At 38.4% G+C, this 24,472-nt stretch overlaps 1 protein-coding gene and 3 non-coding genes across 5 annotated transcripts in view; all 4 read right to left on the bottom strand.

Moving 5' to 3' along the window:
- arhgap27 (Rho GTPase activating protein 27) overlaps positions 1-18,543 on the bottom strand; it is a 28,939-nt gene extending 10,396 nt beyond the window's left edge. The window contains exons 1-6 of one of the 2 annotated variants that reach the window (XM_042398208.1): positions 18,401-18,543; positions 16,136-16,963; positions 3,153-3,626; positions 1,843-2,082; positions 759-839; positions 407-529 (exon numbers count right to left, since the gene is read on the bottom strand). In XM_042398208.1, the coding sequence (XP_042254142.1) occupies positions 407-529; positions 759-839; positions 1,843-2,082; positions 3,153-3,626; positions 16,136-16,897 (1,680 nt within the window). In that variant the 5' untranslated portion in view covers positions 16,898-16,963; positions 18,401-18,543. Of the gene's footprint in view, positions 1-406; positions 530-758; positions 840-1,842; positions 2,083-3,152; positions 3,627-7,674; positions 7,974-16,135; positions 16,964-18,400 lie in introns of those variants that run through there. The other variant, XM_042398209.1, reaches the window with a different exon arrangement.
- Positions 18,544-19,943: 1,400 nt separating this feature from the next.
- LOC121887659 lies at positions 19,944-20,057 on the bottom strand. Its single transcript, XR_006093020.1, has one exon. It is a non-coding gene; the product is annotated as a U5 spliceosomal RNA (small nuclear RNA).
- A 1,473-nt stretch (positions 20,058-21,530) lies between these two features.
- LOC121887654 lies at positions 21,531-21,645 on the bottom strand. Its single transcript, XR_006093015.1, has one exon. It is a non-coding gene; the product is annotated as a U5 spliceosomal RNA (small nuclear RNA).
- A 1,895-nt stretch (positions 21,646-23,540) lies between these two features.
- LOC121887655 lies at positions 23,541-23,655 on the bottom strand. Its single transcript, XR_006093016.1, has one exon. It is a non-coding gene; the product is annotated as a U5 spliceosomal RNA (small nuclear RNA).
- Between the last annotated feature and the right edge of the window lie 817 nt (positions 23,656-24,472).

Raw genomic sequence — 24,472 nt, 5'->3', positions numbered from 1 at the left:
GTTATTTTGAGGTGAGTCATTTTTCCCCCGCTGTACCAGAAGTCACTGGATCTTATGGTCCGTTCACCTGCCAAATCCCGCTTTAACCCCTCCCTATTTGTATCCAGCAACTCCCAAATGTTTGTGTATGAATGTAGCCCTCCCTCCCTCCCTCTGCAGCTCTGTCCCAGAGCTGTTACTGTAAATAAGAATGTACTGCAGTCAATTTGCCTTGCTAAATAAGGGTTAAAAACCTAGGAGTGTCAGTTGTTAAACAGGGACTCACCCTCACTACTTTTGCCTGACTGAGGCTTTCTGTCTAAGCCGACTGACACACCCTGCATGTATGCCCTGTGTGATACAGCATGTACGTGCAGGTCCGAGTGTGTGTGTGTGTGTGTGTGTGTGTGTGTGTGTGTGTATGTACCCCATCATCATGAGCTGAGCTGAGCTGTGCAGGTCCCATGGTGTGTCTCCAGTTCTTGATGACTGACACATTGTCTGCCTCAATGCCATTCTCCACCCTGGAGTGGCCGGGAGCTACAGGGGCCTGGAGGGACCAAAACACAGCTTTGTTTAGGTTAATTTCAATAGAAACATTTTATATGTTGAGCAGCAATAACAAGAAAAATACAAGCACTTGTTTTACTACAAACGAGGCCAGAGTAAATTTGATTCTACTGATATTCAACTGGTGCCTAAAAGACCACAAATTCAGCAGAAGAGAGGCAGGAAAATCCCAGCTGTGATAAACATCTAATGCAGTGAAAGAAGTTTACCTCAGGCAACTGCCACTGGGACTTGGAGCCGTCTCTCAGGTAGTAGTAGGTCTGCCCCTGATCATCCATTGACTTGATCCACTGTTACATAACAGAAATTTCTTTGGTAAAGATGAGTCAACATCACTAATGTTTCAAAAAAAGAGAAATTGAAAGTAGATTCACTCCTTCCCTTGAAAGGAAATGACTATAATGTACGGAAGCTCATAAATCATAAAACTCTCATGAAAAGCTCCTCTCCCACACTTTATTATTATTATTATGCTCTGTATATGAAGGGGGTCCCAAATATTCCCGGAAGCCATCGATACAACAGGAGTAGGGTGTAGTTATTGGATTTGCTGCTAGGTAGTGTGCGCCTATAGCTTGGTGAAACTAAAATTGGGACTGAAAGGGAGATTTGCTACCGTGGAAGAAACGCAGGCGGCTCTGGACACAGTGACAAAAGAAGACTATGGGAAATGTTTCCAGTTCTGGGAATTTTTGGGCCCCCCGTCGTATATTAAAAGAATATTACCCTCTGAAAGCATGGCAATAAGAAAGTGAAGTTCTTTTTCAGTCGATTTAAAGCAAGAGTTGCACAACTTTCTCAGAAGCCACGTTTCATCATGGTTTTTTTGAGGCTACTGTTTTTTTTCTCTCTGTATGATTCTTGAAAAATATTTGACATTGTAAACGTGTCAGTTTGCCTCAAACAAGTGATTTTCTCACTGTCGGGTCTTTCCCACGCTGGGAAAGGGGGGACTGCATCCAAAAAGTTTTTGTAACTCTCCGAAACCGAGGATCTGACAATGATACCCACTTTCAGGCAGCAATTAGCCAGGTGTGTCAAGGTGATAAAGTTTGCAGGATTTGAGACGGTTTATCACGTTCCTGAGCTAAAAAAAAAAGTTTCTGCGATTAAACATTGTCGTAGCCGTGCTGGAAACATCTCTCAATGTCTGTATCTTTTTATCTCTGTATGTCTGAAACATATTAACCCAAGCAACCAGACCGTTGCGTAACAACTACATTTAAAAACTTGAGAGGATTTCAGTTCCATCTGTTTCCATATCTTCTGTTTTCAGTCAAGCCTCTGAGTTACCTGATCTGGAGAGTGTTCACTGCTGAACACCCAGGTCCCGTTGGAGTCCACAGTGAGGTTCCAACCGGCCGGGGTACTGCGGTCCAGGTTAGCCCTGGGGATGATAGTCCGGCTCACGTGGCCGAGGGTGTACTCCTTAGGGAGGGTAGGAGGGCCTGTGGCAAGAAGCTCCTCGTAGGACTCTGGTCGATCAGCAGCTGGGTACTCCTCTGAGGGGTAGTCCTCCTCAGGTAGAGGAGGCTGGGGATGATAGAAAAAACACAGTGTGTACATTAAAACACACACACACAAACTTGAAAATACAATTAATTGGCTCTAAACCTTTTTAGGCCTTTGTAGCCATGTAATGCCTACTCACAACTCTTCATCACAGGCTGCATTATGTCTGTGAGCTGAGACCAGTTCAACCAAAAAGTGATGTTTTCTTCTCAGATTATTTGATTTTAATAGTTTTTCAAGTCCTAAAGAGGGAAAAACTCTCCTGTATTTCACAAGAAAAAGCCAGGATTTGATAAAAGTGAAGGAATAGTTTGACATTGTGGGATTGTGGGAAATAAGCTTATTTGCCTTCTTGCAGAGAGTTAGATGAGAAGATTGATAGAGTCTTCTGACTCTCGGCAAGCAAGTGAATAAATGTACATCCCAAAATGTCAAACTATTCCTTCACTACCTCCAGGTTGAGAAACAGTGCAGTAATCAATAAATACTGACACTGGTCTTAGCCTCAGTTCATTTTTTTGTGTTTAACTGTTGTTACATCTCATGTCAGCTGAATCTTTTCCTGTTGTGACCCTGATACAGAGCTCAATGACTTTTCTATGACTTTGATAAATAAGCCACAGCATTTCCACATCCTCAGAGTATTATTCATCCTTGACCCAATAATGTTGCTTTTCCAGCTCAAAAAAGTCATTAAGAGGCAGAAAAGGGGTCATGTGTTGCTCATATTGTGAAGAAAATCAGCTGAAAACCATCTAATACAATAAATGTGTGAAATAATTGCACTGAAGTTTTTCTATCAAGTGAAGCATTATGGGACGTCTGCAGATATTTCTTGAATCCAAAGACTGTAGTCGTCTGGAATACTAAAATTAATTCAAAATGAGGGCAAATGTCCCGTCTTTTAAAGTTGAGGACACTACTGGGGACATTCTGCACTGTTGCTGTGGGCTTTCCTAATGAAAATGTCTGCTATGTAGGTGCAGGAGATTTAATTCCATTAAAAGCAAGACTGTATTTACAGCTTTCCCCTGGGTGAAGCTAAAACAGGAGACAAGGGAGGCTAAGTAGAGCAGCCAGACTGTCCTTACCGGCCCGTCCTCGTGAAACCTGTGCACACTCATAGGCTCCATCAGAGGGGGATACGGGCTCAGCTGTTCTGGAGGCTCCCAAGACGTCTCCCCAGACATTGGATTGTAGAAGTAGGGACGACCGCTGGTCTCATCCACTAACTGCTCCCAGTCTGAGGTACACGTAGGGGGAGAGGCAGTGGACGGAGAGAGGGCAGGAGACTGAGGAGGTGAGGGGGAACAAGGCTCCTCTGCAGGGAACGGCTCAGGGTCTGTGGGGGAGTCTAGAAAGGGGCTGTCCCAGGTGGTGCGCCCCGTGGTGGGGTTATAATAATACTCCTGTCCACTTTCCTGGTCAACGTGCACCTCCCATCCCTCTGGGTCAGGGCAGGAAGGAGAGTAGGACGAGGGAGCCGAGGGAGGAGACTCGGAGATACTTTGGCGAAGCTGTGCTACATTGGCATAGACGGGTGACAGCCGACGTTCATTATTCACCTGTGGAAAGATGAAAAACTGCAGATGTAGGAACTCAAGGAGATCAACAGGTGCTTTTACAGAACAAGAACTAAAGTTAATGTATGAACAGTGTGTGTGTGCGTGCTTTATTAAAAGACCAACAGTGGAATATAACTAAGTACATTTACTTACGATTTGAGATATTTATACTTTACTTGAGTATTTATGATATTTTATACTTCCACTCCACTACATTTCAGAGGAATATATTGTACTTTTTATTCCATTACATATATTTCACAGATATGGTTACTAGCTACTTTTCAGATCAATATTTTATAAAATATGCATTATGGCAAACAGCATAACTTGTTAAAATGAGCTCTACCTTAAATACATTAAAGGGGACATATCATGAACATTTCACTTTTTCTATATTTATATTCTGGGGCTCTATAGGAATATCTGTGCATGATTTACATTTCAAAAAATTATTTATCTTAACCTTATTTATCTTATACTGGTCCTTTATGCGGCCCCCCAGTGTAGCCTCTGTCTAAAACAGGCTGTTTTAGCTCCTGTCTCTTTAAGGCCCCCCTTCTGATGAGTAGGATTTCACTTCTTTTTCTCGTTCTTTACTTAAAATGTCAACTTCTCACACACATTCGAGCCAAAAAAACGATTTGAAATATGCGAGTGGACAAAACGAACAGCCCATGGAACAACCTTAGTTGGATGGGCAAGTAGAAGTAACTTTGAAGACGAAGTGTTCAGAGCAGGCTGAAGCCCTGGGCTTTTGACTTTCATACGTTCACCTCATGTTTTGGAACTTGGACCATGTTTAACATAGACATCTGACATCATAACAGTATAAAATTGACGATGAAAATCACAAAAAGCATGTTATGTCCCCTTTAAAATGCTGCTTCCATGTCAATTAATCAATATGAATTAATATTCCAACAATATATATGATAAATATAACACCTTTACTTGTAATGACGTATTTTTTCATTGTAGTATTGCTATTTTTACTTAAGTAAAAGATCTCAGTACTTCCTCCACCACTGGTAAAGACAAATTTGTAACATAATACAAGTTTGCATGTTAGTCTAGTCACTTTGAGTTACTTGTAAAAAGTATTTTAGAGGTGCCAGTCTACAGTCCACTGCTCTTACTATAGCTCTTAAGTCTGCCTTCCGCATCTTACAGAGCACAGGAAGCAGCTTAAAAAAAAGGAGCTAAAAAAAAAACACACACACTCGCACGCCACCTAAGTTTCCCTCCCACTATAATGATCAACCTGAATCAAACCTTATTCTAGTCTCATTTTCTTGAACACAAAATAGCAACGCTGGTTTAAAGCTCTCATGTAAAAAACAATGTACAAAATGTACGTGTGAATATATCGTGTTGATCTACGGTGTGTAAAGATAGCCATGATGAGTGCCAGATAGAAAGACAACAAAATACCACACCAAAGACTGCAGAGGACACCAAAACTAGGTTAAACTTCCATCAGTGCCTTCATGCATTATTTTTTGGTTTTGTTGCACCGAAAACTACAAACTGCATTTTCAGTTTCCGTCTATCAGAGGGAAGCTGTTGAAGCCTTCATATCACGTTGCTTTCATGAAAAGAGTTCCACGTCATTGCTGCATGGCAGGAACATAACATGCAAATAGACCCCAGTCATCACAACTTATTTGTTTAAAGAACGCCGATGAGAGTGAAACTGAGGGTGATGAAAGGCTGCCTCTGTCCTCCATACTCATGAAACTGTGATGCCATGACTTAGTGTTACAATCACACTCTCCCGTCCCTACACACACCAAAATAAAAACAATGTCATCTTCCTTGAAGTTTTTCTCCCCCTCACCTGCACTCCACTGAGACGATTATCCCTCACCGTGAGACTCCCGGGATTTATTGCCCTGCAGGGCCTTTCACACGCCGTCATGATAGCACAAATACAAAGAGAGGCTGCTGTCTCTTTCACGCTACACTCTAACTACTGCTTGTCTCTTACCTAGCCTCATGTCTATATTTACCAGGACCTGAGACCTGTGTGTGTGTGTGTGTGTGTGTATGTCTGTGCTGCATCTGTTCATCATGCTGCTAAACATGCAGGAGACACATGATTAACGTGAACGAAACATATAATATAACAAGCTAAGCAGATCATTTTAAATGATCGACTTACTCATCAACTATATGGGGTTTTTTTTTTTTTGTCCATTCAGTGTTATCACTTTGCTGACTTTGCTTCATTATCGATCTCGATATAACCGAGAGGTGATCAATGCGGACAACCAGACAACTGACCCAAAAGCAGATTGATTCCAAACAACACACCACGACTGAACTACACGACTACAGAGGCAGACAGAGGAAATGAAAGAGCTTCATCATTGATCTCTGAAATAGCTACGTTGGAATGCCCCCATCCTCTGGAACAAAGCCACTGAAACCCAACCCCCATGCAATGAAAGGAAAACTGCATTACAATGTGTATAGCTTAGGGGTTACCAACGTACAAACAGATACATATCAACACACTCTATGATGTAACGGTGTGATAGATAGTCATCACTTTGAAGGGAATACCACTGAGTACTAGCATGCAAATATGTCACTCCAATGCAGTGGTGGAAAGTACGTTTACTCAAGTACTGCACTTAAGAACAATTACAGGTACTTGAACTACTTTTTTTTCTCCCATCTTGTGCTACTTTATACTACTACGGCACTACTTTTAAGAGAGAATTATTGTACTTTTTACTCCACTACATTCATTTGGCAGGTAGTTACTTCTCTAATTAAGATTTTACAATGAACAAAAACATGATAACCTTATAAGATTCAACTACTTGCCAAAAGTTTTGGCTCTCATGACCTCTTAAAAAAAGATGTCTAGGAGTTGTTGTTGAGACATTTCCTCTCTAAACTTCTCACATGGCTTCCTTTAAATAATTGTTCAAGGCTAAACGAGGTCAAATTATTTATTACTTCACAAAAAAGCAAAGCTCGGAGAAGAGTTCAAATAATTAATCTGACTTTTTCTACCATTCCTTTGTTTTTTATTCTTTCCTACAGCATGAATGATCTCATGACCCCTCAGGTTTATGTTGTGACTCTTAAGAGGGCCCAACAACTAAGACCCCTAATTTTATACACATAACAGTAAAATGTTGCTTACACGTTGATGCATCAGTATTAAAAATCTAATTATGTCATGTATAATGAGTCACAGGGGCCACTTGTCTGCAGAACATGTACTTTTATTTTATTCTCTCGGTGCATTTTGCTAGTATACCTCTGTACTTTTACTTACGATGGAGTATATTTACACTTATGTGTTGGTACTTGTATTTAGGTTAAGGATCAGAATACTTCTTCTGACACTGGTCCTATGCTCTAGTATCTTTGCAGTGTACAGGACAACACTATTAACTTTCTCCCACAAAGACAAAAAGCCCAAATGACAGAAAACACATCTGTTGTCTTGCAAGTAAAACACAAAACAAAGACAACAAAACTGGAAGAAAAGGAACATTTTGTTTTGTTTTTTTTTCAGAATGAAAAGCACCATTTGAAAATATTCAGTCACTCTTGTATTTTGAAGCAGCTCAATGGTGTGTATCACATCGTAACACTAGTTCACCAGTCTGGTGACAGAAAGAGTTTGCGTTAACGATTACTAACTGAAACACTCAGACGGCAGATGTGGATGTCAACAAACAAAACTGTCAAATTCAGCTCTAAAGCCATGAACACAGTCTCAACATGTAGAAACACACACAAAAATGATTCTTTAACATCCAAACTAAAAAAATGTAAAACGTCAAAAACTGACATCCAGAAAGGATGAGCTTTTGAGCAATAACTGTCAGCTCTGTCAGTTCACCAGTTATACCACTTCACTTCACGCGGCACAGGAAAGAAAACAAGTGCAGCGCTGACATTTGTTTTGCGCAAAGCAGGAAGCAAGAACATTATCAAAACATGACAACATACGCTGACCACAGATACTGAATATTTGAAATGTAGCAGTAAAAGCTGCTTTGGTGTCAGTGTGATCACCTACCTGAGGAACCACCGGCAGAGACAAGCCCGGCTTGGCCTGGTGACTTGACCAAACCCTGGAGTACATGTCCACCATGTTTATACTGTTCTATTTAGTAGATCCATATATCCAAACCAACAAAAGAACACCGAACTATGCGACTAAAGCGTGCGACCGCATTCAATCAACTTGTGATGGGAGAGCGAGGCGAACGCACATTTGTGAACACACCCTCACGCACACATCCTCCTCTAGCAGCTGTGACAGTTGCAGCTAGACAGAAAGGAGAACTGTAAGCTCTGTTACAATAGCAGCAGGAAGGGACTGTGTGAGGACTGGGTGAGATGTGTGTGTGTGTGTGTATGTGTGCGTGTGCGCGCCCGTGTGTATGTGTGTGTGTGTGTGTGGGTGTTTGCATTTGTGTGTGCGTATGCATGAATTCCTGTGCGCAGGATAGGGGGGTAGAGGGTAACTGTCTGCGAGTGCTAAGAGCCAAAAACAGAAAGAGACAATGAAAACAAGACAGAGAAGAGGGTTAGATAGAGGGAAAACATTGCAGGTCAGTTCAACCTACTTCCTGCCTGTGTAATAATACGATAAAAAAAAAGGAAACATCGGCATGGAAACAACATTTAGTTAAAGGGCACATGCGTTTCAGTTTAAAGATATGAAGAAACAGAACATGTTGCGGAACAAGAAACATACTAAAAACGTGTTTCATATGTTTTCATGTACATGTGCAGCAGCTTCTCTAAAGTGTACAGTATTCAATCCTGTACTAGTAGGTCACTCAGCCAGTAATAGGGGGTGGGGGGGTGGGGGGTGGAAACAATACCTTCCCACAATGAAATGCCATGATATGCTTTTAACAGGCTACAGTTGATGAGACATTGTGTTGTTCATACAGCAGATTGTGAATGATTAAAACAGGAAGTCTGGTTTAAGGGCCAATTGTTCAGTCATCACCTCATTCAACAAGCGGCAACATCAGCCCGCCTGCAGATTCTAGTAGAGGTTTTAGGGTTAGACCTTTTTTTAGGTTTGAGGCAAGTGGGTGAGGCTTGTGTTTATATTGCTGCATCTACAGTACAGCTTGTCGATTGCTCCCTAAGCTCCAGTGTGTATCATGGCTGTGATGAATCAATGCTTCCTGGAACATCCAAAACATTTTTCCATTCTGCCTGGACAGAAAATTGTTTGCAATTCAAATGAGCCTAAGAAAAGCCTTGAAATGATTATACTGTTACGTCTAATTTTTTAAATTCTGGTGAAAGACATCATTCACAGACGGAAAAACTGTTTGTATTTCATTTGCTTTGCTTAAAATATGCAAATGAATATCTGTAACAACTGCATGTAGACTGTGGACAGTGTTTTCCAGCATGATTTGGGGTGAAAATCCTTAAGCACAGAATAGACAAACTCTCTGCCCTCAGCTATGCATGAACCAGCAATCTGCTTGATTACTTAACCACATTAGCACTCATCCAATCAAACAATGGAGCACCAAATTGGGGCCCAAATCACGCCACAAAGCACACAGTCGAGCTATTGAATCAATGTGGCTCCACCCCCCCCCCCCCCCCTCCTCTTACATCACACTCCTCATGGCCCAGAATCCAGGATGACTCCAGAAATGCCCCAATGTGCAGCTTATCACATTCTTATCTTTACACTTCAGGCTACGTCTGCATGCCAAGGTAGTGAAAAAAATTAAAAAACCAGCTGAAATTGGTTGTTTATGATGGATTTCTTTCTCTTACTTTGTAGGTGTTTGTGTTGTTTGTGTAGGAGGGGGGAATATTTAAGTCCCAAGTTACCAAGCGAAATGGAAACCCCACTTTTCTGCAAAGATGCCACATGACATTTAGTTTGCAGATGCAAGTAAATATCAACAGACAGCATGGAAACAAACTGGAAACAGTTTCTCTAAAATGCGCAGGGCTTTAGCTGTGATTTTCCTTCTGGGAAGCTTTTCTTCTGAACTAATGACTGCAGCAAAACACCCCTGCATTCAAGGTAGGATGTACTGAACAACAGGATTACTGTAATCAAGCACAACTTTATGAAAAAAACATTTTACACATAGTAAAGACACAAAAGATTCCTGTGTGTATGACTCCTAACAAATACCAGCTGAGGCTCGCTGCAGATTATCTATATGTTATTTTCTAGATCACTATTTCAAGGTGTTCGTGAGTCAAGAAAGTCAAGACAAATGCAGACCTTCTGCTTTCTCTTGTCTTGCTTGGCAAGTGAGTCTGAGTGGAGCACTGCTTTACAATCTCATATTTAATAATCATATTACTCTTGAACATCCTTGTGAAACATACTCTTTGGTGTGTTGAAGCCCCAGTTTGTGCCTCACATGTGTTACAGTTACATTCATGTCACAGAGCTAAGCAACCAGTTTTCTGAAGAAAAAAAAACAACATTGATTTTTTGAAAAATTAACAAAGTTTAACAACACTTAGTGCTGTTGTGAAGGTGTTTCCAGAATCCTCAAAGACTCCTCTAACTGTCTGGATGAAAAAATATTCAATCTGTTACACCAAAAAATAAGTTTTAACCCGTTGGTTGTGTCTCTTGTTCCTAATCCAAACAAAGATTGTAGCCAGAAATGACATATCTCCTTACTCAATTCGTACAATGTGAACCAAAAGTTAAAATGTTATTAACGGTTATATTGATATATTATTATGTTCAGATTACGTTCAGATGTTCATCCAGATTGTTAGAAGATCCTGGAAATACCATCAGAACAGCCTTAATTGTTGTTAAAAGACTTTCTGGGTTTATCAAAGATTGTCGGGTATTTATTTTTCAGTAAATCTAGCGCTTAGCTCTGTGACTCGAATGTAACAGTAATACATGAGAGGCACAAACTGCGCCTAGACCTGCCTTACTGTATCCAGTATCACATCTTATGTGAGGCGCATTAAGAACATAAAGTACTGTTCCTGCATGACACACAGGCTGCTTGTAAAACCATAAAAGAATAAATTCACATTTCATTTATAGTTCATCTTAAACAATACTTACACGCCCAAATGTACATGGAAAGAGTTATATTCTCTGTGCAAAAATACACTCTGAGGTTCAGCTGAACTTAATATGAGATTTCAGCAGTCTGAGGTAGAAAAATCAGGTGGGAATCTTCCAAACTTTCAGTGTTTTTAGTATGAAATTCCGTCTTTTTGTTTCTTCAGTTTTATACTAAAAAAGACTAATTTTGGAAGTTATCCGCTTGTCTAACTCAGACATTAGCTTCAGCTGAACTCAAGAATTCATTTACGCACAAAATTATGTCCATCAGTTACATTGAAATTGCTTTAAAAAGGGTGACTTTTGATGTACATATGACCACGTGAGTATAGGGCTACAACTAACGATTATTTTCCTTATGATTAGTTGTTTAGGCCGCAAAATGTGGTATGGTGGTAAAATGGTGAAAAACGTCCATTACTGTTTTCCAGAGCCCAAGATGACGTCCTCAAATGTTTTGTTTGTCCCGACCAACAGTCCACAACCCAAAGATATTTAGTTTACTATCATAGAAACTAAAGAAACCAGAAAATATTCACAATTGAGAAGCTGGAATCAGAAAATTTGGACATTTTACTTCTTAAAAATGACTCAAAATTATTAATCGATGATCAAAATAGTTGGCGACTAATTGAATAGTTTGCAACTAATCGATTAATCGACTAATCATTGCAGCTCTAACATCTTGAAAAAGTCTTGGAAAAAAGGTGCATCTATCCTTTAAAGTCACACATAATGTGCTAACTCCCTCTTGCAAGCTTTCTGGTCAAATGGCAAAACACATCACAATTAAATACCAGCAATACAATATGACTCAAGAATAGTGAAGGTGAAGGTCTCTCACTGACTACCAACAATCATGAAGCTTAAACCTACACACACCTGTTTCTGGCCCCTGGACACATATGTTCTGTCGAGCAGGTATGTACACTCTGACACTACCTGTTGGAGCAGTTTCTTGGCATTTGATTTTTGTCTGTTCCACAGAGCACAAGGAATTACTGCTCTCTCGTAGGTGAGGTGCTCTCGATGAAGCTACTGGCTCCCACAGTTTCTCTCCAAAAATGATTATATGGAAGAAGAGGATCACCAAGGGGGGCAAAGACATGAGGTCAACTTTTCTTTTAGCTGCCAAAGATCAATGGGACATTGGACCTCTTTCCTTAACGTTAAGTGATAAAGATTGATCAGAGATAAATCAATATTGATCAGAGGTCAATCTTTGAGACATGCTGGTGCCATAAATAGCCACAATAAAGACTGCAACACAATATAAAGGCTCAACGTAAGCATAGCAATAAGATGAATATCACCATAAAACAAAACAGGCCTGAATATCCGTTCATGCTTTTCTGCGAAGTTAAAACTAACCAAAGTTTATATTCACAATCCCCGCTGGATTAATCATCCACTTACCAAACTTAATATCCCAGATGAGATCAAAGAACAGCCCACATACCCTCGATATTAAGTGACCTACATTTGTGCTAATTGCAAGTTCTGCACTTTACATATGCGCGCACACGCCAACTGCATGACAGAGCTGGCAGTAAAAGCTCCAAAGCCCAGCTCGTTGGGAGTCAGGCCAGACCCCCCTCACATCACCATGGAGATGGCACTCCATTGTGGGGTGTGAATTAATGCACTTGAGGGGTCCTGGCACGTCTGCAGTCCTGTTTGAAAGTGCAGAGCTCATTCAACAACAGAAACACACAAATTATGTTTTAAAATGCAGGAGTGTCCTCTGAGTTTGTTAAAATAAAAAGAAGTCTCCCACTGAAGCAACAAACTGTGCTGGTAATTACGGGGTTATGATGCACACACAGTCACTGGGTATACTGGGAGAGGGTGAAAACCATTACTTGACTCATAAAATTTGGTTGAAAACAGCATAAAACTCATCGCACTTCACGAGCAGTGACCGGCGGCTGACGTCACTTCTCGTGTAATCTTGCAACAGGTGCAAAAAAAAAAAAAAAAACAAGTTGTGAAACTTACCTGAAACTAAAGTTTTAATCTCCTCTAATCGACAAAACTACATCCGATAGAAAAAGTAAGCAAGTCGAGCTTATATATTCGCAAATGTTTTATGGTTTCCCTGCGGAGCCATAATTCCCAGGATCGACATCGGTACTGGGGGAAACCAGGTAGCAGCTGGAGGTTTGGGAGTGGCCGGCAGCTTTCACATTAACTCCTTCCTTGCCTCAGAAGAAGCCACCCAGCCGACGCAACCTGTTTGCAACCTGTTCTGGAGTGACAGCATTGGCCGCACACAGCATTTTGCAAACAAAAAAAAAACACAAAATAAACCCTTTCCTGCGCCAATCTGCAGGCAAATCTCACGCTGCAAGCCTACAGATCCTCCTAAACAAGTAACCAAGAGCAAGAGCTGCCAATCAAAGTATACACACCCGGTGAAAACAGTGATTCCACACCCCGCAGAGACTTTCGCCCACCAAAACTGAGAACTTGAATCAGCTGCTTTTTTTTTTTTTTTAAATTCAAGAAACACCTCTTTTAGTCCATTGAAATGAAATGGCATGAAGCGGCCATTCATATGCTGATGAGTTGGCACAGATACTGTGAACTCGACCAATAACGGTGATCCAAGTCAGGACCTTCACTGCAAAAAAAAAAAAAGTGTCAAAATCAACAAGTGGTTCAGACTTAGTGTAAAGATCCCTAAAATCTAATCAAAGAGTCTTAATCAGAGGAGGAATCTAACTAAGCAGATTTACTCAAGTCCTGTAATTAACCACAAATCTGAGGTACTACTTTACACTTGTACCACATTTCAGAGGGAAGTACTGAACTTTTTACTGCATTTATTTAACAACTACTCTCCAGGTTAAGATTTTATATACAAAACATCTTATAAAACATTATTTAAACTACCCGATAGTCATACATTTGGTTTCTTAAGGTGTTTTTCTTAAATGTTTTGTGTTGTACTTCATTATTAGCAGTATTCATACAGTCAGTGTTGTTATATGTGTGTGTGTGTGTGCGTATGTTTTGATGTTTTAATAAACTGGATAATAAAGTTCTCCACTAATTACAAAAACACCTGCAGCTACTCACAAATAATATAATGTATACCAGTAACACTCGGTCACACTATTTACTGTGAAATTTTAATTTAGCTAATTATACTTACATACAGTATTCTTACTTAAGTCATACAAATTTTCAGTATGTATGACTTTTACTTGTAATGGGGTATTTTTATGTTTCAGTACTGCTACTTCCTCCACTTGTCTTAATTCAGTTTTAAACATTTTCTTTAAAAAAAAAAAATGATACAATGTGGAAAACAAACAGATGACTCCACCAAAAGTATTTAAACCTCATCCAAGCAACTGATCACCAGCGACTTTGACCCGTTTTTACTCTTTTATGTTTGTGTTTATGTTTATTGTTTAATGTTTATTGCACTTCCTGTTGACATCTGGATCACATTGAATTCCTTGTACTTGGCGAATAAATCTGTGTCTGATTATTTCACCCTGTAAAGATTTCTTTATTGGTTTGAAGAAATGGCGAGCTTTGAGAGTAAATGCGATTAAAAGAGGTGTTCTTATTGTGGATCTTTTTTTTTTTTGTAGTGATTTGGAGTTAACATGCAAACCCACAACAATCCCTTTGTTTCTTCCATGAATCCTAGCCAGCATGAGATCCTATTGCTGCTTCATCTCCTGTGGGCATTTTAAAACAATGCTCTGCTCATAGGTTTCATATTTAAGGAACAACCCTTTTAAAGTCGGGATTTCATCATCCTTCCAGTAAATCCAGTAAAAACAATAACCTAGTAGACCCACTCAAGTATTGCACTTGAATACAAATTTAAGGTATATGTACTTTACTTCAGTTATTCTAATTTACGCTACTTACACTTCAGCTCCATATTGTACTTTTTATTCATCTGACAGCTAAAGTTACTTCCCAGATTAAGATTTTACTCAGAAAACCTACAGTATGATAAAATTACACTTTATCAAGGATTAAACTACCAAACAAATAAATTAGCTAAAACATATTAATTAACTTTAACTATATAAAGTAGGTAGAATTAGCTCCACTTCAACCAACTACAACATTAAAATGTGGCTTACTTGGTATTTGTAATAATAATCTGAATATCTACATTAATAAAAGCTGACAAAAGCAATTTTTCTGCCTAATGAGTTCTTTCACTTTTGATACTTTATGCCCATTTTGTCACTACTGCACCACTTCTGCATTTCTATACTAATTAGTCCTTGTTGTGCTTTCACAACATACAGTAAATATGTGCTAAAGTTGGTGAGAACTGTAAGTTTTAACCTCCACACTTATCATGTATTCTTCAAGGAGCAGTCAAATCGTGCACCTGTTTTTAAAATGCACAGAAGCCCAGAGAGTAAACAGAATGAATCCTCTTGATGTGTTAACAGGTGATAAACTTCACGTGACTGAAAGATGCAAATGATAAGGATGAGATTTCGATAACAACCAGCTCTCTTCCCACTTCTCCTGAGGAGAAGGAAGTGAAATCATTTATGTGAGTTAGTTAAGGTGAGTTGAGATTGTTTTTGCCTTGTGAACCCTTAAAACGGAGCAGTGTCAACTTGTAACCCCTCGTCACACATTGTATGTGTCACAAGGTTGTGAGAAAAAAAAAAAAAGTGATTTCCTCTTCTAAGATTGTTTCATTTGAACTTTTTTAGTCACATTGCGGAAAACTATGCAGTGAAGAGGAAATGTCAGAAAAAATAAGACTATTTTGTGTATATTAACATGTTTTATCTTCTTTCAGATCCTCAGATTTAACTCGTGGCCCCTGTAGGGGTCCGGACGCCCAGATTGGGAACCACTGACACACAGTGCCTATAAAAAGCATTCACTCCTCTTGGAAGTTTTTTTTATAATTAAACCAATGAATCAAGTTGGATTTAATGTGACTTTTGTGATTGCTTTGCATTTGACACACCTGTATCGGGACCCTCCAGATAGGTGTATTTATACTACAGTGAATTGAAATCCCTTGACTACACACAGGTGATTTCTATTTAATTAATTATGTGACATCCAAAACCAAATGTCTGCACAGGTGGTAATTTAGATATGTCCCATTAAAGGGGGAGAATACTTAAAAACAAGTAATGTGTGTTTCATTTTTCACCTTGACATTAAAGGATCTTTCTCCTGTTGAACAAATTTCAAAAAAAGCCACATTAAATCTATTTTTATTTAACGTTTTAGGATAATAAAACATGAAAAGTTCCATGGGGGGTGAATACAGTTTTAGTCAGTGTACTACAGTAGGAGGAGTAGCCTAGATTTGTGGTAAAACTGCGCCCCCTGGTGTCTGTGAAATCACATTGTCACATTTTGAACACAAGCTTGAGAATGATGAATAAAAACAATGAAAAACTGAACATTTCATTAAAATTCTTACCTGCTCAACGGGAAGTGCATCTTTAGAAGAAGTTTCCTCTGCAGTTTGATTCGAACTCTGCTGCTGAGTTGAATCAACAGGATCCGGCAGCTCAGAAAGTATTGTATCAAACGTTGTGGTGATCAGCTCTGGTATGGTGTCATATATCGGTAAATCTGGGGGCAAAGGGAAGCTCATATCTTCATCGTCAAGAATAGTCTGCGGCTGCTCTACTTTTTCATCCTGCGGTGAGCTGTTTGATTGTGATGGTCCATTTCTGATCTTCGTGACATGATGAGGTGTTGCATACAGCTGCATGTCTCCTGTTGAACTATGTGTCTCTATATTATCCAGAGTGTGTGCAGAGCTTTTGGTGATCTTTACTTCCTCCAGAGTCTCACAAGGTTTCACATCTGGTATCTCCCCACAGAAACCAAAAGTGGAGAACCGGTGTGTCTCTCTTGGAGCGTTCTGAGCTGATACACGCCTCACTGTTGTTGTAGCTGTATCTGGTGTTACATTAGCCTCGTCCACTGGCTTACTGTCAGCCTCACTCTCAGTTGAATCCAGTTTATCAGGACCAGGAGAGTCTCCAGTGCATGATGGGAGCTCCTTCATATACTGCGCTGGGACATAGAAGGGCCTGGAGTCCCTGTCTTTGCACACGTGCCACCAGTGCTCATTAGTCTTGGAGACCAGGATGTAAATTTCATCAGGCTTGATGCACACGAGGCGACCATCCCTCGTAGTGTACTCATACTCATACTGCACTGACAGCTCCATGCTCCGGCGTAATCGTGTGTGTGTGTGTCAATGCATCGTCATAGATACAGCATCAACATCTTGGAGCTGGAAATAGAGGAAACGTGCAGTTGGTGTGGTTTTCATATGCACTTCCACCTACAGAAGCACAACATAAGAATCTCTTTCTCACATTAGTGTTTGACAGACTTCATCTTTTTTTTTTAAAAAAACAAAATCTCATTATAAATGCTTCCTCTTGGCTCTACAATATTCTGATTCACTGTTATGCAGACGACATATAGTTTTATTTCCCGGTGACACCCGACAGCGCCTGCTCACTGAAGAACCTCTTTAACTTTCTAAATGACACTAAACAAAACTGAAGTAATCATATTCGACCCTCCTAGCTCTGCTACTAGCCTAAGCTATGCGCTTGGGTCCCTGTCCGCAGATCTGCACATTGTAGTTAAAAATCTTAGTGTCTTCTTGGACACTTCATTGAATTTTATCAAACAACTCAGCTGTGTTGTGAAGGGCAGCTTTTATCAGTTTATCATCATAGCCAAATTAAAGCCGTTTTTATCTCATGAGCACCTGGAAACAGTTATCTGTCTACTGTAATTCTCTGTAAAGGGGGTTGACCTATTCCACCGTTTCTCAACTCCAAATGGTTCAAAATGAAACTGCTAGACTTTAAAGTGGAACAAAGAGAAGACATCATGTCATTCCTCTTTCTGGCTCACTTGCATTGCAGTGAAAATACAGAATTGATTTTAAAATCTTACTATTTGTTTAGTTTTTAAAGCTTTAAATGGATTAGCTTCACAATACATTACTGATCTGCTGATTCCATATTCTGTCCCCCCAGGTCACTTAGGTCATCCTAACAATGCCTCCTCTCAGTCATCCACTCACGCCTCTAAACCAAAGGTGACCGAGCTTTTTCTGTTTTTACTCCCAGACTCCGAAATAGTCTCCGGTCCCATGTTAAGTCCTGTTCCACCAATCAGATTTAAAGAGCCACCTTTTTTCTCTTGCTTTTAGTTCACTCTGAGGTTGCCTCATGGTTTTTGTCAAGCCCACTTAATTTATTTTTAACATCCTCTCACTGTGTTTTAATCTGCTGTTGGTTTGGTTGTTTCTCTTAACTTCTTATTGTATCACTTCGATTTTATTATTTTAGTATTTTTAGGTATTTCCCACTTTAGTCTTGCCTTCTATGTATTATATGTATTATTCTATTATATTATGTATCATTGCCTTTTATGTGTTTACTTGTATTGAGGCAGATGTTAATCCATCTGCACTTTTGGTCAACTCCTGTTGTTTTTAAATGTGCTATGTAACTAAAAGTGACATGACATGTCTTATCATAAGAATGCTGACTTACAAGTAACGTCGACGCAGTTTCAGATGTAAGGTGAGATAAGTATGAACAAAAGACTGGCAGAGGTGAAAGTTATATGTCTGTCTGTGTGTGCAGGAATAGACAGGAAGCTGTTTCCATTTGCTGCAAAACAACTTTAACTTAAACGTACTCACAGGCTGCTAGAAGACTGCAGCAGATTGAAAGCTGCTTCACCACAAGGCAGGAAGCCAGGAAGCGTGCATCAACCACGGCTGAGCGTGATGTCACTTGGCAATCTCAGGTTTCTCTTTTCAAGCTCTTTTTTTTTTTTTTTTTACCTATGGACCATCTTCAGAGAGTGTCTAGTTCACACATACCAGAAAAAAACAACAACAGTTAGACGCTATTTCACATGCAAAAGCTACAATTTTGTTGTTTTTTGTAGCCATGTTGTTAAATCTTAACATTTTCATTGAGTGTGAGTGTTAATATTTGTGTTTTAATCATATGTGCATCACAAAATACAAAGAAAAATGCTAAAGAAAGTAAGTTATGGGAAAACAAGCATAGGAAAAAATGACTTTACTAAGCTCTCAGACAAATTTAACTCACAATATCATGTTGAATTTGGCAAGTCAGTGATATCTAACAAAAAGTATAGAAGTACAACCAGCGTAAATAAAAGAAATTATAAAATACTTTCATGCTAAAGACTCAGCATTAAGATAAATCACATCGTAGACTCACATATCGCGAGGCTTCAGAGTAGGGTAATAAATTTGTGTACTTGCCTGATTTATGTTTCCAAAGATTGGACGTCTCTCAAAGCACTTTGAAGCAGTTTGTGTATCTAAAGATTTGCAGTCGTAGAGCTCAAACTGCTGCTCTCGTGTAAACGTATCTGCTCGCCCGCTTCACTCTTGCTTCCTGTTCTGTATGAGTGGGTTTCTCTACTGAGAGAGCCTGCCGGTGACACATCACAACGCTGAAGCCACGAGAAATGGGAAGTCCAACTTTAACAATACTTCCCAACACATTCGTCATGTTTGTGCATTCTTTTTATGGCACTGAGGGTGGACTGGAAAGAGTGGCTAAGTGGTGATTCATTTTGACATTACATACCATAACACAGTAATACTAAATACTTCCTAGACTTATTAGGTAAAATAATAAGAGAGAATTGCATATTAAAGATAAAGATGTTACTGGTGTTTCAGGCAAAGATTTCGGACACTTTAACCAATAACTATTTGATTATGGTACCAAAATGATTCATGTTCAGATATTTCAGTTTATCAAAAATAAACTGTGGGCAGCATATTTATGAAATAAATGTACATACGATGTAAGCATGCACATATGACTGAATAGTATTTGTATATAATGTTTTATTTTACTAATGTATGTTATCTTTGTTGCTTTTTTTCTAGTTTTTTTTTAGTTTCTTGAAGTTTTTAATGCTCTCTAGTTATATTCATGATATGATGAGTTTTGTACTGTACATATGTTGAATGTTCATACTGTTTCATTAAAGTAAAATGAACAAATACATGCAGTATATGAGGATTTTCTAGTCCCCGTTTCGTTGTGTTTACAACACAGTCTACGTGCATATTGCTATATCACTATAGTAACCACATCCACTGCTAATGAGTCAGCCTGTTCAGAGGAATATCTATATTAGATTCTCAGCGTGTCATTATGAAATTTGTTTTTTTAATTTTAGACAGTGTAAGAAGCCCCGCACGAGGCAGGGCATCAAAAAATTAGTATAAACTCATGTTGTTCCTCTCCACGGAAATCTTTAGTAAAAGGCGAAAGATTTATACGATCTGAAGAGAAACATGAGTGAACTGTCCCTTTAATGTTGCTATAAACGGAGTGATTTACTGACAGACCCTCTACAGTGACGGTGCTGCGGATCTTTCGCCTTTAACTTTTAAACAAACACAAGAAAACATTTACAACTTAACAGGATTTTATATTAAAAAGATGCACGTCAAGAAAACAAACACAATCAGGTCTATATTAAAACTCTACTTCGCATAAAAAAGTACATTTATTTATTTACCAGCGTCTAAAGCACAACGCCACTAAACTCTGCGCATGCGTACACCCTCTGCTGGATTTTACCTCCAATACAACCATGAATAAACCGTACCACGTGTTTCCATAGACTGAAACTGTAAATATAAATGTCAAGTATGTCGATATATATTAGAAATATCATATAAATCTACCTCTTACCCAGTGGAGATGTTTTGAGGCATTTCTTCATGGAGATTTGAACTCACATAACACATATCGAACCGCAATATTGTGATATAAATAAAGTTGAATTCTCTTTTCTTTTTTCCCCCACCGGATACATAGTATTTATGTCTCAGTGTGGGAGTGTTTTAGCTGGTCTGGATATTATTAATTCATTGCACGTAGACAAAAACAGTCTGCATAGACGTTGAACATTTTAAGAGGAAGACTAAAGAAATAATCAGGATAAAGTCACCTTTTAAAGCATTTTATATTCTTTGTACACTAAACTTGAATGTGTTAACAAATGTGTGTTATTTGTTTTGCTTTGTGAAAAACTGTCACTGGTTGTATCCCTAATATGATCAGTTTTGTTTGTACATATGTATGTTGTATGTGCGTACTGTTCAGTTACCGGTGTTGGAATAAGAATAAGTACTCAGATCTTTTAGTTTAAAACTAACAATACCACAATTAAAAATACTTAAGTAAAAGTCCTGCATTGAAAATCTTTCTTCAGTAAAAGAACTTAAGAATTGTCAGCAAAATATACTTAAAGTATCAAAGTGAAGGTACTCATTGTGCAAACTGACCCTGTTTAAAGTGTTATATTCATCACGAATATATTACAGGAATATTATTTATTGAGATGTTCATGTAAGCAGCATTTTAAAGATGTCAAAGTGACGCTAAACTTACCAGTTTACACTGTTGGATAGTCTCATCTATAACAATGCTATTTTATAGTTATTTTAAAAAGATTATCACATAATTTATGTATGAAATATTGGTCTGAAAAGTAGCTACACAACTGTAGCTGTGAAATACATGTAGTGGAGTAAAAAGTACAGTATTTCCCTCTGAATTACAGTGGAGTGGAAGTATGAAGTATCATTAAATGAAAAAACCAAATTAAAGTACAAGTACCTCAAAATTATAAGTACGGTACTCGAGTAAATGTACTTCATCACATTTCGCCACTGAGTTCCCAGTATTTTAATAACGTCAAGTGAAACTCTACGTTTTATGTTATGAAGACATAAGTCTAAATATTTAATATTGGACATAACAGGAAGCCCCGCACGAGGCAGGGCATCAAAAAATTAGTTAGAACTCATAATGTTCCTCTCCACGGAAATCTTTAGTAAAAGGCGAAAGATTTATACGATCTGAAGAGAAACATGAGTGTACTGCTCCTTTAAAGTTACTACAAAGGGGGTCATTCACCGACATACACGCTACAGTGACGGTGCGGCGGATCTCTGACCTTTTAACTTTTGAACAAACACAAGAAAACATTTACAACTGAACAGGATTTTATGTAAAACTATAAACGTAAAAAAAAAACAACCAAGTATTTATTAAAAGTCTAGTTCCATCTAGTACATCTATTTATTTACCAGCGTCTAATGAACACAACTTCACCGAGATCTGCGCATGCGTACACCCTCTGTTGGACTTTCCGTCCAATACAACCATGAATAAAACGTACCACGTGTCTCAACCGCCTGCAACTGTAAATATAAATGTAAATATGTCGATATATAACAGAAATATCAAACAAAATCTATCTCTTACCCAGTGGAGATATTTTGAGGCATTCCTTCATGGAGATTTGAACTCACATAACACATGTTGAACCGCAATATTGTGATATTAATAAAGTTGAATTCTCTTTTCCTTTTTTTCTCCACCGGATACACAGTATTTATGTCTCAGTGTGGGAGTGTTTTAGCTGGTCTGGATATTCTTACTCTCACATACACAAGAATAATCTGGGTGGACAGTGAGCATTTTAAAAGGAGGAAGACTAAAGAAGAAATCAGGATAAAGTCACCTTTTAAAGCATTTGATTTTCTTTGTACAACGGCTGTTATTAATGATGGAAATCCTACATAGATAAAGAGAAATGAACTGACTATAAATCTAACTTTTGACACTTTAACCAATAACTATTTGAATTTGGCACCAAAATTATACATGTTAAAAGCAGGAAGCTTGTGACAATGTATATTTATATATGCCAAGTATAGTATGTCAGTGGTAGGCAAAGTGAGCGTGGCCTTTAAGTAAAAGTAGTACTACTACAATACTACAATTGTAGTAATACTACAATTAAAAATACTCTTTTACAAGTAAAGGTCCTGTATGCACGTATGCAAACTGACCCCATTTAGCGTATATTTATCATAATATATTACAAGAACATTAATACTGATTTATTGACATGTACATGTAAGCAGGTTTAAAGTGCTGCTCACATCCTATATGAATAACTGAGCAGAGAAGTTTTATTGTTGGCAAACTAACACGTATTAATATGAAACTTAGCAAAGACAATTATAAGATTGCTGATGTAAGCTTGTTCCTCATTCTTCTTGTTTTAACTAAAAAATCCAAACTGTGCATGTTTATGTGTACACATTAAAGCAAAATCTGCCTCGGATGTATCATTAATACACTTACAAACCACACAGTCTTTTAGTGTAGCAACAATGCCAAAATAAATGAGACACAGTTTCAGGATGTGCAGAGCAAAATGAACACAATACATGAATGTCCCTCTTAAATCTTTTAAGAAAATGTTTACGGGGTAGAATTTGTGTATAAAGTTAAATGATACCTCGTTTATTTTATTGGTGTTGAGATATTTGTGAACACTTCTGTCGTGGAATAATATTGTGTGTAGCTTTGTATTTTGTATAATGTGTCCTGTGTGGGTTTTTTTTTTGCCTTGTAGTGTTTGTTATTTTGCTGTTATATGTTTTACTCGTAAGGGACTGCAGATGAAAATTAGCTTTAAAGCTAACTCTGGTGCAGTACATCATATGTTAACATTTTTGTTTAAAACTGTACAACGCCTCAATAAATACAATGAATGAAATAATAAATGAAATTATTCCAAACAAGTACACTTATGTCGTTGTTGCTGCTGCATTCCCACAATTACAAAGTGATCATAAAAAGAACATTATGTATTATGAGACTAAGTTACAGAAGAATACTATAAAACCAATTGCAGTTGAAGAAATATTATAAAGTACACGTTTTAACATAATAATTTTATATTTCACATGAGTAGGAAGCCCCGCACGAGGCAGAGCATCGAAAAATTAGTTAGAACTCATAATGTTCCTCTCCACGGAAATCTTTAGTAAAAGGCGAAAGATTTATACGATCTGAAGAGAAACATGAGTGTACTACCTTATATTTTAAATGATACAGGGAGCCATTCAGCGACATACACTCTACAGTAACGGTGTCAATTCAATCATCCAGTATAAAGTCTATTTTTAAACTTAATTAAGGTGATATATCGTATACAAGCTGTTTATTTGAGATGTGAGCACGGAATATCAACTATAATGATAGATGTTATTAGAAACGTTGGAAGTATTGCGCGCGGTGCATGATGGGTAGCGGTACGTTGTCTCTCTTGGAGAAAAAACAACGCTTTCTGTAGCCCGTAAATTTAGCGAAATAATATTGTTACGCACAAGTCTAACAAGATTAATCGTGAAATTAAAAGCAAGTGGATTAAAGTGGAAAAAGTGTAAAATAATGTGTGTCCGTACGCATGCGCTGTACGCCCAAAGGAGGCGAAAAGGCGTGAGGATTACATCCCGCTGCCTCCGCCGTCGCATCGCAAACTTTAGCGTCCCCAGAACAAAGAGTTGGGCCCGATTTCACCAGTCAAATAAAGTATTATTGAAAGATGACAACTTTGCATGAAGCACCCTAGTCGTTAAAACTAATCCTAGGTGAAAAGTGAAGATTACGTCTTTAAAGCACCGCGAGCTGAGTTAGCATTTATAGCTACAGGGGACGTGAAGCAGTTGTTGGATCCACTTGTTCAACTATTAAGCAGGCGAGATGAGATTCTGGCAGGATCTAGAGGAATATTTATTTAATCCTTTATTTAAACAGGTAGTCTCATTGTGTCTTTGTCAAGAGAGACCCGTGTGCAAGGATAAAGTTTAAGCACAGACAAGTGCACTGTTAATTAAGTCACACAT

The sequence above is a fragment of the Thunnus maccoyii genome, chromosome 20 (assembly GCF_910596095.1).
Source record: "Thunnus maccoyii chromosome 20, fThuMac1.1, whole genome shotgun sequence".
Classification (NCBI taxonomy): domain Eukaryota; kingdom Metazoa; phylum Chordata; class Actinopteri; order Scombriformes; family Scombridae; genus Thunnus; species Thunnus maccoyii.
This window is presented reverse-complemented; position numbering and strand designations above follow the sequence as displayed.